We start from the raw sequence: 13,037 nt of genomic DNA on the forward strand, positions 1-13,037 counted from the left end.
CTACCGCCAGATCTTTTTCTGGGAGGTGCTGGGGATTGAACCTGAGACCTTCCGCATGCCAAGCAGTTCTGCAGTCTCTGCCCCTTGCCACCCTCTCGGGGAAAATGCCGAGATGAGGACAAAGCTAACAATCTGCGGCATTTCAAATGCAGGGATCAGCTTGCTTCCCGCAGCCCCTCTGCCGGTTGGGCTGGTGGGATCACTTGGGGAGCCCCGGCCTTGGGCAAGCAAGGACAGCTAAGGAAGCCCATTCCCCACCTCCACCCACAACAAGAAGATATTGGATTTATATTGGATTTATATCCCGCCCTCCACTCCAAAGAGTCTCAGAGTGGCTCCCACTCTCCTTTCCCTTCCTCCCCCACAACAGACACCCTGTGAGGTAGATGAAGATATTGGATTTATATCCCGCCCTCCACTCCGAAGAGTCTCAGAGCGGCTCACAATCTCCTTTCCCTTCCTCCCCCACAACAGACACCCCGTGAGGTGGGTGGGGCTGAGAGAGCTCTGACAGAAGCTGCCCTTTCAAGGACAACCTCTGCCAGAGCAGGACAACTCCTGCCAGAGCTATGGCTGACCCAAGGCCATTCCAGCAGGTGCAAGTGGAGGAGTGGGGAATCAAACCCGGTTCTCCCAAATAAGAGTCTGCACACTTAACCACTACACCAAACTGGCTACACTAAACTGGCTCTCCCAACACAAGGGGGGGGGGGGGCGTCCTTCCCAAAGAGGGCCTGCCAAAATAATGAAGGGTCCTTGTACTTGAACAAACTGCTGCCCCCCAAGAGATTTTAAAAGCGCCGCCTTTTCCTTCACAGAAGGCTGTAGGACAGAGGAAGGAAGGGAGCTGTAGTGTGTTTTTATTGCTGTGTGATTCTTGCATAGGTTCGATTGCCACAAGAGTTCTGTTCTGAGACCAGACCCAGGGAAGGCATCTCTTACACACAGAAGTGAGTGAGAGTTCAGTAAGTGCCACAGTAACGATACAGTGCCATCAAAAGTTTCAAGGCAAGAGAGGTGCAGAAGCGGTTTGCCGTCACTTTCCTCTGCATAGCTGCTGCCCCGGAAAGCTCAGAAGCTCCCATCTTCCTTGATGGTCTCCCATGGCTGAGCCTGATGAGCTTGGCCAGAACTGGGCTATTTGGGCTGCCGCAGCTGTTACAGCCTCCTAAAAATCAATGGGACGGGAGTCTGACCCACATTCCCCAACTGGGGAAACGAAGTGCTGGAGGATGCTGCCATGCTTTCCTCTAAGGAACTCAAGGATGCGCTGTATGCGGGGTTCCTAAATCCTCCCCCTTTTATCCTTAGAACAACCCTGCAATGTAGGTCAGGGCTGGGCCATGCCCATCCAACCACTCCAAGCCCTGCACCACGAGCGACAAGGACACCCCTGCTAGATTCTGGACTTCAGAAAAGCATACTGGTAAATATTTCTTATCTCCAGGGGATAAGGAGGTTTCCTGATTTCCACAGATCAGGTCGCCGAGATTCTCCTGAGGCAGGTAGAAGAACACTGCGAGTTATGAAACCGGACACCTGTCTGGGAAACCACAGAGTGGTGGTGTCCTTCCGAAGGATTCCTGGATCAGTTTCCTGAACGCAGGTTCAGCCATTTCATGTGCCTGTTCTCTGGAATTCAGAAGCTCCTCCTCTCTTAAGCAAGATGCGTTCAAAAAGCCAGCAAGGAACTGTGCTTGACTGCTAAGCTAAAGTGCCACACACGCGAACATAGACAGCACCTGGTGCTGATCTACCTGCAGTTATCCCTCCTGGTTGCAGGGGGAACTAAAGGTCACGAAGCAAGGGAAAGAAGGCAGAACCCCCTAGGGCCTGGTCTCCAGCTGCCCTCGCCTGACTCTCCATTTCCAGTTGGAGCTGCAGTCGGGCGCGAGGATGCACTGAAGCTCAATGCCTGAATCCGGGACCTCCATGTCGCAGTGGACCGGCTGCCCTTCCTTGGTGAAGAAGCTGAAGGTCGAAGCTGGGATCTGTGGAAGCAAAAAAAATTCAGCAAATGTAAGTGCAAAAAACGCGAAGCGCAAATACTGGATGGGGGATGCACTTTTGGGTAGCAGTGTGTGCGAAAGAGATGTTGGGGTACTAGTGGACCGCGAACTAAATATGAGCAGTCAGTGTGATGCTGTGGCAAAAAAGGCAAATTCAATCCTGGGTTGTATCAAAAGGGCTACAGCATCAAAATCACAGGAGGTCGTAGCTCCGCTGAATACTGCCTTGGTCAGGCCACACCTGGAATCCTGTGTGCGGTTGTGGAGGCCTCGCTTCAAAAAAGATGTGGACAAAACTGTGCGGGTGCAGAAGAGAGCAACGAGGATGGTCAAGGGCCTGGAGGAAGAACCCTCTGAGGAAAGGCTGAGGGCCTTGGGAGTGTTCAGTCTGGAGAAGAGGAGACGGAGGGGGGGACACAATGGCTCTCTTTCAATATTTGAAAGGAGGGCAAGGAGCTGCTCCACTCGGCAGCCGAGGGTAGGACCCAAAGCAACGGGCTCAAATTACAAGCAGAAAAGTACCAGCTCGATACTAGGAAAACATTTTGTACAGTCAGAATAGTTCAGAGGTGGAACCGGCTGCCTAGGAAGGTGGGGAGCTCTCCTTCATGGGCAGTCTTCAAAACGTGGCTGGATGGTTATTTGACAAAGAATGTTTCATTAACCACCTTTTCTTCCCTGCTTCCTCGATTTGATACTGTTGTTGTGCCAATAAAGGTTCTGTGACTGAGCTGCTTTAGGCTGAGCCTGCATGGAGCAGGGGGAGTTGGACTCGATGGCCCCTTCCAACTCTATGATTCTATGAAAGGCGCTGAAGAAGCGTCTGGCCCCCTGCTCGCACACCCCTTGTGACCCACCGCCAGCCAGGGAGAGAAGGGTGCCTCCCCCTGTCCGCTCCCTCCCTCCCACCAGCAGCCCTGTCTCTCCGGCACCCCTGCCTACCTGGCTGCTGATTCCAGTGGCAACCTGTCCCACCTTGGCTCCACGGCATTCACGGATATGGAGAGACTCCCCACTGAGCAAGTGGATCTCGATTTTCACCCCTGGAAACAGAAGAATTTTCACCCCTGGAAATGAAACACTGCGCCTGGAGGCCCGAGGGAGGAACTGCTCACAGGCTGTCCCGCTGGTGGTGGGAGCTACCAAACCTGCAGCCCCAGCTCTTTAACAGACGAAGAAGAATGGGTGGTGGAGGGGAGAGAAGGCCGGAGCTACGCTTAAGCTGTCTGCCATGGATACGCTGAGAAATACAAGGGAACAATCGCTGGGCTTGACTGAACAAATCACGGAGGATGTTTCTACCGGCCAGAAACAGGGCTGGCCTGGTCTCTCAGCTAAACATGCCTATTGGGGAGTCCAAAGACCCAGAAGAGAACAGTCTTGGAAAGCTGCAAGGAATAATGGAATTACAGCATCGTATGGCCTTTTAGGTCTAACCCAGCTGTGTCAAACATGCCGCCCAGGGGCTGAATCAGGCCTCCAGAGGGCTCCTATTAGGTCCCCAAGCAACTGGCTGTCATCTGCTTCCTTCTCTCTCTCTCTCTCTTGCTTCTTTCTGCACTACAGCTCCTTTTGCCAGGCTTGCTCAATTGCACAGGAGCTACAGAGCAAAACCTCTTATTTTCTCCATTGGCTGAGGCTCCTCCCCTGGGGAGGAAGGGGGGAAGGCAGAGCTTGTTTTTCCAGGCTCTCTCAATTACACAGCAGAGCTACTGAGCCAAGCCTCTCTCCCTTCTATTGGCTGAGGCTCCTCCCCCCCCCCCCTCCAACCAAAGTCCCTGGGGAAGGAAGGAAAGAGCCAGAGCTTCCTTTGCCCTGTTCCCTAGATTCCATGAGAGAGCTACAATGCACAGCAGCCAAGAAGGTCAGAGCGCCTGCTCCGGCTGCAACGCCACTGAGGATGTTCTCCGCAGCCGAGAACGAAACGTCTGGAAGGAAAACTTTCTCCAGTAGAACACGGCACTTGAGCCCGAAAGACTCTACAAACCCTAATGATGTTACCAGCCGTGAAAACCTGAAACCATTTAATTGTGTTTGTCTGTGTCCTTTATAAAGTGTCTCTCTCTGCCACCTAATCCTAAATAAGTACGCACATGGCCTAGCCCGACAAGGTCTCATTTATGTCAGATCCGGCCCTCGTAACAAACGAGTTCGACATGGATACGTGTCGGCACCCAGGTGTACAAAGTGTCCAAGGACGGCAGGGGCATTCAATTAAACACCGAAATGACGATACGGTTCAAAGACTGGCATCGGCTAAGGGCCAACAGATACTCGCTTCTATGAAAAATGCGCCATCGTCATTTCTAACGTGGCTATTTTCAGATAATCTTCCCGAAACGTAAAAACTAACTTTGTACGGGGCCTGAAGTTATAAGGCAACTGGATCAAGGTGGGGGGGGGGGTCTCTGAAGACAAGTGAGCAAGCGACTCCCGAAAGCTCCTCCCCGCCACAAATTCTGTTAGTCTTTAAGGTGCCACTGGACTCGGGCTCTTTTTTTGCCACTTAAGGTGATTAGTTAGGCAAGAGCGTACACTTGCCTGTTGTGTTCCGAGTTCGCTTCAAGGTGTTGGTATTAACCTTTAAAGCCCTTTATGGTCAGGGACCTGCCTATCTACAGGACCGCCTTTCCCCATATATCCCCCAGAGAGCACTGCGATCAGGGACAAAAAATCTGCTGTCTGCCCCTGGCCCAAAAGAAGCCAGGCTATGCGCAACAAGATCTAGGGCCTTCTCGGTGGCAGCACCAGAACTCTGGAACACCCTCCCAGAAGCTATAAGGGCCCTGCGGGATCTGTCGGCGTTCCGCAGGGCCTGTAAGACCAAACTGTTTAGACAGGCATTTCTGGTTGACTGAAAATGGGCTGCCACCGGACATCCTACAGAAGCTGGTGGTCATAGTCAGAACCCAATACCGCCAGACTGGATCGAGATAGCGTAATAGTTTTAAACTGATAAATGTATTATGGTTTTATATGTTTTATGGAATTGATTGTTTTTATGATACTGTAAGCCGCCCTGAGTCCGCTTGCGGAGAGGGCGGGATATAAATGCAAAGTAATAAATAAATAAATAAAATAAACTTTCAATGAAGCCGGACTGCTAGTGCTGGAAGACGGATCTCGAAAAACCTAGAAACGCAGAGATCTGAGCTGGTGGATCGGCTGCTTCTCCGAAGCCGCTTATGTCTGACCAGTCGGTTTGCCAGGAAACAAGGCCTACCGTCCAAGGAAGGGGGCGTCTCCGTCGGCCTGCTGCGATGCAGCCAACTGCTCCAGCTGTAGCTCTGCCCATTCGGCTGGCTGCCCCACGAATGCACGCCAGAACTCATAGTGTCCTTCAGGCTGAGAGAGCGCGCTTTCATCGAGCCCTAGAAAACCAGGAAGGAAAAGGGACGTCTCTGTCTCTCCGCTGGCACGCCACGTGGGTTGGTGGGGGGACCCGCTCTTCTTAGCCTCACCCAATCCCCCCCACCCCAGAACCTGCTGATATCTGCAAACACCTGACCCCCTGGGGGGAGGGGTAATTCTGCCAACGAGGCAGCAGGGTGAGAAAAGCCCTTCATGATGTTCAGCATTACCACTCATTATTCATGTTATTCCTGTGCCTTTTTTTGCACACAACATGGATTATACTGAATGGCTACAAGAGATGGGGGAGCGGGAAAGGAGGAGGAGCCACAGGCAGGGAGGGGTAAAGCCCCTCCTGCTTGGGGAGATGGGGAAAAAAATGGGCTTGTTCTTGGGAGATGCCTAATTGACGCAGCGAAGAAAAGGCCTTCGGGGTTAAGATGAACTATTTGACTACACTCCCTGTCAAGAGGCAAGCAATAAAGGCTGTGCGTGAAGGGAAAGCCAGGAAGACTGTGGTGATGGAATGGAGCAGAGGGGCTCACAACGTCCTATATCTTCTCCCCCCACAACGGACACCCTGCGAGGCAGGTGGGGCTGAGAGAGCTCTGCCAGAAGCTGCCCTTTCAAGGACAACTCTGCCAGAGCTACGGCTGACCCAAGGCCATTCCAGCAGCTGCAAGTGAAGGAGTGGGGAATCCAACCCGGTTCTCCCAGATAAGAGAGCTCTGGCTGACCCAAGGCCATTCCAGCAGCTGCAAGTGGAGGAGTGGGGAATCCAACCCGGTTCTCCCAGATAAGAGAGCTCTGGCTCACCCAAGGCCATTCCAGCAGCTGCAAGTGGAGGAGTGGGGAATCCAACCTGGTTCTCCCAGATAAGAGAGCTCTGGCTGACCCAAGGCCATTCCAGCAGCTACAAGTGGAGGAGTGGGGAATCCAACCCGGTTCTCCCAGATAAGAGAGCTATGGCTGACCCAAGGCCATTGCAGCAGCTGCAAGTGTAGGAGTGGGGAATCCAACCCGGTTCTCCCAGATAAGAGAGCTCTGGCTGACCCAAGGCCATTCCAGCAGCTGCAAGTGGAGGAGTGGGGAATCCAACCCGGTTCTCCCAGATAAGAGAGCTCTGGCTGACCCAAGGCCATTCCAGTAGCTGCAAGTGGAGAAGTGGGGAATCCAACCCGGTTCTCCCAGATAAGAGAGCTCTGGCTGACCCAAGGCCATTCCAGCAGCTGCAAGTGGAGGAGGGGGGACTCAAACCCGGTTCTCCCAGAGAGGAGTCCGCGCGCTTAACCACTGCAGCAAACTCTCTTCAAACTGGAATCACTCTGACTGTCAGGCAGTCCTTCCTGCTGCTGAGCATACTTGCCTTGTCGCTGGCATCCGACAGGAGGGGCCTGTCCACGCTGAGGCACGAGAAGATCTGCTCCTGCTCCTCCAGTGAGAAGGGCTGTGCCAGGCTGCTCAGAACCAGCTCTGTGGGGAACAAGAGACGGGGCCCATGGCGGTGACCTGCTTCTGCTGTGGGTTCAAGTGAACTAGGACAGCCTTTGCTCCGCTTCCACCTCATCCAGAAGCTTCCACGCAAAGAGCGGGGGAAATCCAGTCTGGCTCTGAATTCTGCTAAAAAGCCATGGCCCAAGAGGGCTAAAGGAAATCTAGCCAGGAACCTGAAATGAGGCGGGCTGTGAAAAAAGATCAATAATAGAGAACACCCCACACTGGTCAATATAATAATCGAGTCCCACGCTGCAATATGGCTCAGCTTGGGGGAGCAGGGCTCAGAAACACCCCCGGCCTGAGAGCTCTGAAGAGCTGACCAAACTGGATAAGAAAGGCAGGCAGCTTCATACGTCCTGCTGTCCAAACTACACAGCGCTTCAAACGTGCAGGGCTTCTCTGGGAGGAAGCCCGAACGAAAGGGCATCCTGAGCAGGTGGGTCGGGTAAGAAGCAGGCCAACCGGGGGAGAATCACAGAGTTGGAAGGGACCTCCAGGGTCACCTAGTCCAATCCCCTGCACAAGGCAGGAAACTCACAAAGACCTCCCCCTAAATTGTCAGGATCCTCATTGCTGTCAGCTGGCCATCTAGCCTCTGTTTGATTTTAATTTTAGCCTCTGCACGTTTTAAGAGGAGAAAACCCGTGCGCAGCTCCACCATTACCGAGTTCCAGCTGCTGGAATTCCTGTTCCAAGGTGGCGGTTCTCCAGTCTCCCCAGCTGCCTCGCTTGATGCCGAGTGGGGCAGAATCCCACGGCTGCAGCCATTCCTTGCGTGGGCTCAGGGAGGTGAGCGGGGTCTTCTCTGCCGGCTCCTGAGGATCGAGCGGTGGGCTGGGACTTCTGGCAAAGGGCCCGGGGCTCGCAGGGGTCTCAGGCGTTCGCCCGGCTGTTTGTGGGGGGTCTGGAAGAGTGCAGTCTTGTGCCCACTGGAGGGGCCTGGGCTCTCTGTATTCTTTTCTCCAAGAGCTCTTCAGGCCTCCCACTAAAGTACAAGAGACACAAAGGGAGAAAGTTAGATTGAGTGAGTGGTTGTGTACAGAATAACTTAGAACAGGGGTATCAAACATGCGACCCAGGGACCGAATCAGGCCCCCGGAGGGCTCCTATCAGGCCCCCGAGCGACTGGTTCTTGTCTTCTTCCTTCTCCCTCTCTCTTGCTTCCTTCTGCATCACAGCTTGCTTTGCAAGGCTTGCTCAACTGCACAGGAGCTACAGAGCAAAGCCTCTATTTTTTCCATTGGCTGAGCCCCACCCCGCCCCCGATCCCCTTGGGAAAGAAGGAAAGAGCCAGAGCTTCCTTTCCCCAGTTCCCTGGATTGCATAGGAGAGATGCAAAGAGAGCACCTTTAAGACCAACAAGCGCTGATGTTTTAATCATGTTTTTAAGTTTAAGTTTTTAAGTTTATTTCAATTTATATCCCGCCCTTCCCACCGAAGTGGCTCAGGGCGGCTTACAGCATATAAAATCTAACATAGAGTTTTCAATTTAAAATACATCAATTTCAACAGTTAAAACAGTAAAATAATAAAACATTTAAACAGCGATCTATCAAAATACTACACTGAACCTTCTATAGAATTTATAATGTCAATTAATTATAGGCCAGCCGGAAGAGGGCTGTCTTACAGGCCCTGCGGAACTGGCCAAGGTCCCGCAGGGCCCTCACCTCTTCCGGCAGCTGGTTCCACCAGCAAGGAGCCATTACAGAAAAGGCCCTGTCCCTGGTGGATTTCAGACGGGCCTCCTTTGGCCCGGGGATAGCAAGCAGATTTTGAGAGCCCAATCTCAGTACTCTCTGGGGAACATGTGGGGAGAGACGGTCCCTAAGGTAGGCAGGTCCTGGGCCATATAGGGCTTGTATCGGACTCGGTATATTATCGGCAGCCAGTGCAGACTCCGGAGCCCGGGCCGAATGTGCTCCCGTCTTGGGAGCCCTAATAACAGCCGGGCATTTAATATTTAATTGTGTTTGTCTGTGTCCTTTATAAAGTTTCTCTCTCTGCTACCTGGCATTACGTTTTATGATGCTCATGGCCCGGCCCAACAAAGTCCCATTTATGTTGGAACCAGTCCTCAAAGACAGTTTGGTGTAGTGGTTAAAGTGTGTGGACTCTTATCTGGGAGAACCGGGTTTGATTCCCCACTCCTCCACTTGCACTTGCTGGAATGGCCTTGGGTCAGCCATAGCTCTGGCAGAAGTTGTCCTTGAAAGGGCAGCTGCTGTGAGAGCCCTCTCAGCCCCACCGATCTCACAGGGTGTCTGTTGTGGGGGAGGAAGGTAAAGGAGATTGTGAGCCGCTCTGAGACTCTTCGGAGTGGAGGGCGGGATATAAATCCAATATCTTCATCTACCTCACAGGGTGTCTGTTGTGGGGGAGGAAGGGAAAGGAGATTGTGAGCCACTCTGAGACTCTTCGGAGTGGAGGGCGGGTTATAAATCCAATATCTTCATCTACCTCACAGGGTGTCTGTTGTGGGGGAGGAAGGGAAAGGAGATTGTGAGCCGCTCTGAGACTCTTCAGAGTGGAGGGCGGGATATAAATCCAATATCTTCATCTACCTCACAGGGTGTCTGTTGTGGGGGAGGAAGGGAAAGGAGATTGTGAGCCGCTCTGAGACTCTTTGGAGTGGAGGGCGGGATATAAATCCAATATCTTCATCTACCTCACAGGGTGACTGTTGTGGGGGGGGGGGGAGGGAAAGGAGATTGTGAGCCGCTCTGAGACTCTTCTGAGTGGAGGGCAGGATATAAATCCAGTATCTTCATCATCATCTTCATCTTCTTCATCTTCATCATCATCATCTCCTTCTCCTTCTTCTTCGCAAATGAGTTTGCCACGCCTGACTTAAGAGTCTAAGGGGCTTCCAAAGATAGAGGAAAAATCTTTGGTTCTGGTCCTTTGGTTGAAAAAAGAGAGTCAGATGGTCTCGTGCTTCACTCCATGGCTACACGCAGGAAACACCCTCAATGCTTTCTTTTAACTTTTGGCAAAACACTGGCCTTCGTGTGCATTTGAACACAATTCTGATACGCTCCCCATTTCCACAGTGATGAAAAAGAAGCTAAAACTTTCAGCAGGACTAATAACTAATCTACGCTGAATGCAGAATGCGGCGAAAGAATGACAGGAGAAGAGTTGTATTTTTATTTCTCACAAGTGGCGAACTAGTAAGAACATGAGATGAGTCCTGCTGGATCAGACCATCTAGTCCAGCCTCCTGTCTCACACAGGGGCCAGCTGGTTCCTCTGGAGGGTCAGCAACAGGGCATGGAGGCTGAGGCCTTCCCCTGAAGTTGCCTCCTAGCTCTGGGATTCAGAGCCTACCTCTGGATGTGGAGGTTCTCTTTCGTCACCATGGATAGTAGTCACTGATAGACCCCTCCTCTACCAATCTATCTAATCCCCTTTGAAAGTTGTCTATGTCTGTGGCCATTACAACATCTTCTGGCAGTGAATTCTACATTTTCATCATTCTCTGTGTAAAGCAATATTTCCTTTTGCCCGTTCTGAACCTACTGTCTATCAGCTTCGCTGAATACCCTTAAGTTCCAGTATTTTGGGAGAGGGAGACAAAGTTCTCATTGTCCATTCTCTCCACCCCGTGCATAATCTTCTGTCAGGTTCCCCCCTTTGTCTCCTCTGTTCTAAAGTCCCAGACTGGATAGGTTCAAAGAAATGTTTATTGTTTCTCTTGATGCTTTTGGCAACCCACCTCTCAATTTCTCTTTTCATAAGCCAAATTCTTTACACTTCTTTTGAAAGAAGAAGGCTGCAGATTTATACCTCATCTTTCTCTCAGAATCAGAGACTCAGTGCAGCTTACAATCTCCTATGTCTTCTCCCCCCACAACAGACACTCCGTGAGGTGGGGGCAGATTTATACCCTGCCCTTCTCTCTTAATCAGAGACTCAGAGCGGCTCACAATCTCCTATGTCTTCTCCCCCCACAACAGACACCCTGTGAGGTGGGGGCAGATTTATACCCCACCCTTCTCTCAGAATCAGAGACTCAGAGCAGCTTACAATCTCCTATGTCTTCTCCCCCCACAACAGACACCCTGTGAGGTGGGGGCAGATTTATACCCCGCCCTTCTCTCTTAATCAGAGACTCAGAGCGGCTCACAATCTCCTATATCTTCTTCCCCCACAACAGACACCCTGTGAGGTGGGTGGGGCTGAGAGGGCTTTCCCAGCAGCTGCCCTTTCAAGGACAACTCCTGTGCGAGCTATGGGTGACCCAAGGCCATCCCAGCAGCTGCCAATGGCGGAGTGGGGAATCAAACCTCTCCCAGGTAAGAGTCCACGCACTCTTACCTGTCACAGGGTGTCTGCTGTGGGGGGAGAAGATATAGGAGATTGTAAGCCGCTCTGAGTCTCTGAGATTCAGAGTGAAGGGCGGGATATAAATCCAACATCATCATCATCTTCTACGCAGAGACAGAAATGGGCTCACCCTTCTCCAAGGCCGCACAAGCTTTCGCTCTCAGCTCCGCAGCCCCGGCCCGCTTCTGGGGCTCCTTCTGGAGGCCGGCCCGGACCACCTCCGCAGTGCAGGGGTGGCAGGAGGGGGGGATTTCCTGCAGAGGGGGAGGCTCTTTCGCTATCTGCAACATATAAACACAGAGGAGGGGGAAAGGTTGGAAACCAGAAGCACTGCGGTCGACTGGATAAAGTAAAGTGGATCGTGGGGTGCCTGGACCCCGAAGTCTCACCCCTTCTATTCACCTGGTTGCACGTCTGGGGCCTGCTGAGCATCGTGGATCAAGGCAGTCATCAGTACCTTGTCTGCTGACAGGCCCTATGACACCTCACAGAAACATTTTTGTGGCTTTAGCGCTGCCCCACAGGTAACTTTTCTTCATTTATTCTGAAGAGATCCATCTTGCCTTCCCCCCCACTCCCCAAAATAGCTTCTTTGATTAAGGATTTCCTCCAAAGAACAGTGGGAAGGGATGGTGGCTCAGTGGTAGAGCATCTGCTTGGTAAGCAGGAGGTCCCAGGTTCCATCCCCGGCATCTCCAAAAAAAAAAGGGTCCAGGCAAAAAGGCATGATAAACCTCAGCTGGAGACCCTGGAGAGCCACTGCCGGTTAGGGGAGGGACGGTGGCTCAGTGGCAGAGCATCTGCTTGGTAAGCAGGAGGTCCCAGGTTCCATCCCCGGCATCTCCAAAAAAAAAAAGGGTCCAGGCAAATAGGCATGATAAACCTCAGCTGGAGACCCTGGAGAGCCACTGCCGGTTAGGGGAGGGACGGTGGCTCAGTGGCAGAGCATCTGCTTGGTAAGCAGGAGGTCCCAGGTTCCATCCCCGGCATCTCCAAAAAAGGGTCCAGGCAAATAGGTGTGAAAAACCTCCGCTTGAGACCCTGGAGAGCCGCTGCCAGTCTAAGTAGACAAGACTGACTTGGATGGAGCCAGCGTCTGATTCAGGATAAGGCAGCTTCATATGCTCATAGGTCTAAGTGGAGGGATGATGGCTCAGTGGTAAAGCATCTGCTTGATAAGCAGAAGTTCCCCGGTTCAATCCCCGGCATCTCCAACTAAAAAGAGTCCAGTTAAAAAGGTGTGGAAAAACCTCAGCTTGAGACCCTGGAGAGCCATGAATGGGGCTGTGGCTCAGAGGTAGAGTATCTGCTTGGTAAGCAGAAGGTCCCAGGTTCAATCCCCGGCATCTCCAACTAAAAAGGGTCCAGACAAGTAGACATGAAAAACCTCCGCTGGAGACCCTGGAGAGCCGCTGCCAGTCTGAGTAGACAAGACTGACTTGAATGGACCCAGGGTCTGATTCACGATAAGGCAGCTTCATATGTTCATAGGTCTAAGTGGAGGGATGATGGCTCAGTTGTAAAGCATGTGCTTGGTAAGCAGAAGGTCCCAGGTTCAGTCCCTGGCATCTCCAACTAAAAGAGTCCAGGTAAATAGGTGTGAAAAACCTCAACTGGAGACCCTGGAGAGCCGCTGCCGGTCTGAGTAGACAAGACTGATGGACCGGGGGTCTAATTCAGTAGAAGGCAGCTTCGTATGTTCATATGTCCAACCTATAACGCCAACCATCTTCCCAGGAAAGTTCTGTAGCTCAGTTATGGAGCATACAAAAGGCCCCTGACTCAATCCCCAGCATCGCCTGTTGAACATATGAACATATGAAGCTGCCTTATACTGAATCAGACCCTCGG

General features: G+C 52.2%; 2 protein-coding genes across 2 annotated transcripts in view; one reads left to right on the forward strand and one right to left on the reverse strand.

Moving 5' to 3' along the window:
• Positions 1-13,037, forward strand: part of LOC132584205 (unconventional myosin-Id) — a 440,151-nt gene that overhangs the window by 145,491 nt on the left and 281,623 nt on the right. The gene's annotated exons all lie outside the window — the stretch shown is intronic.
• LOC132584486 (mitogen-activated protein kinase kinase kinase 14-like) lies at positions 1,827-5,376 on the reverse strand. Its single transcript, XM_060256377.1, has 3 exons — positions 5,233-5,376; positions 2,952-3,052; positions 1,827-1,991 (listed from the first exon to the last, which is right to left on the reverse strand). The coding sequence occupies exons 1-3, from the start codon at positions 5,372-5,374 to the stop codon at positions 1,827-1,829; spliced, it is 408 nt and encodes a 135-aa protein (XP_060112360.1). The 5' UTR covers positions 5,375-5,376.

This window comes from Heteronotia binoei, chromosome 15, assembly GCF_032191835.1.
Source record: "Heteronotia binoei isolate CCM8104 ecotype False Entrance Well chromosome 15, APGP_CSIRO_Hbin_v1, whole genome shotgun sequence".
Lineage (NCBI taxonomy): Eukaryota > Metazoa > Chordata > Lepidosauria > Squamata > Gekkonidae > Heteronotia > Heteronotia binoei.

Bases quoted from the DNA above. Each gene is read 5' to 3' on its own strand.
- LOC132584486 (XM_060256377.1), bottom strand. From the start codon at position 5,374: ATGAAAGCGCGCTCTCTCAGCCTGAAGGACACTATGAGTTCTGGCGTG. The intron at 3,053-5,232 runs GTAGGCCTTGTT...TTCTGTTTCCAG, and splicing joins GACGCCCCCTTCCTTGGACG to GGGTGAAAATCGAGATCCAC. The intron at 1,992-2,951 runs GTAGGCAGGGGT...TTGCTTCCACAG, and splicing joins CCACTGGAATCAGCAGCCAG to ATCCCAGCTTCGACCTTCAG.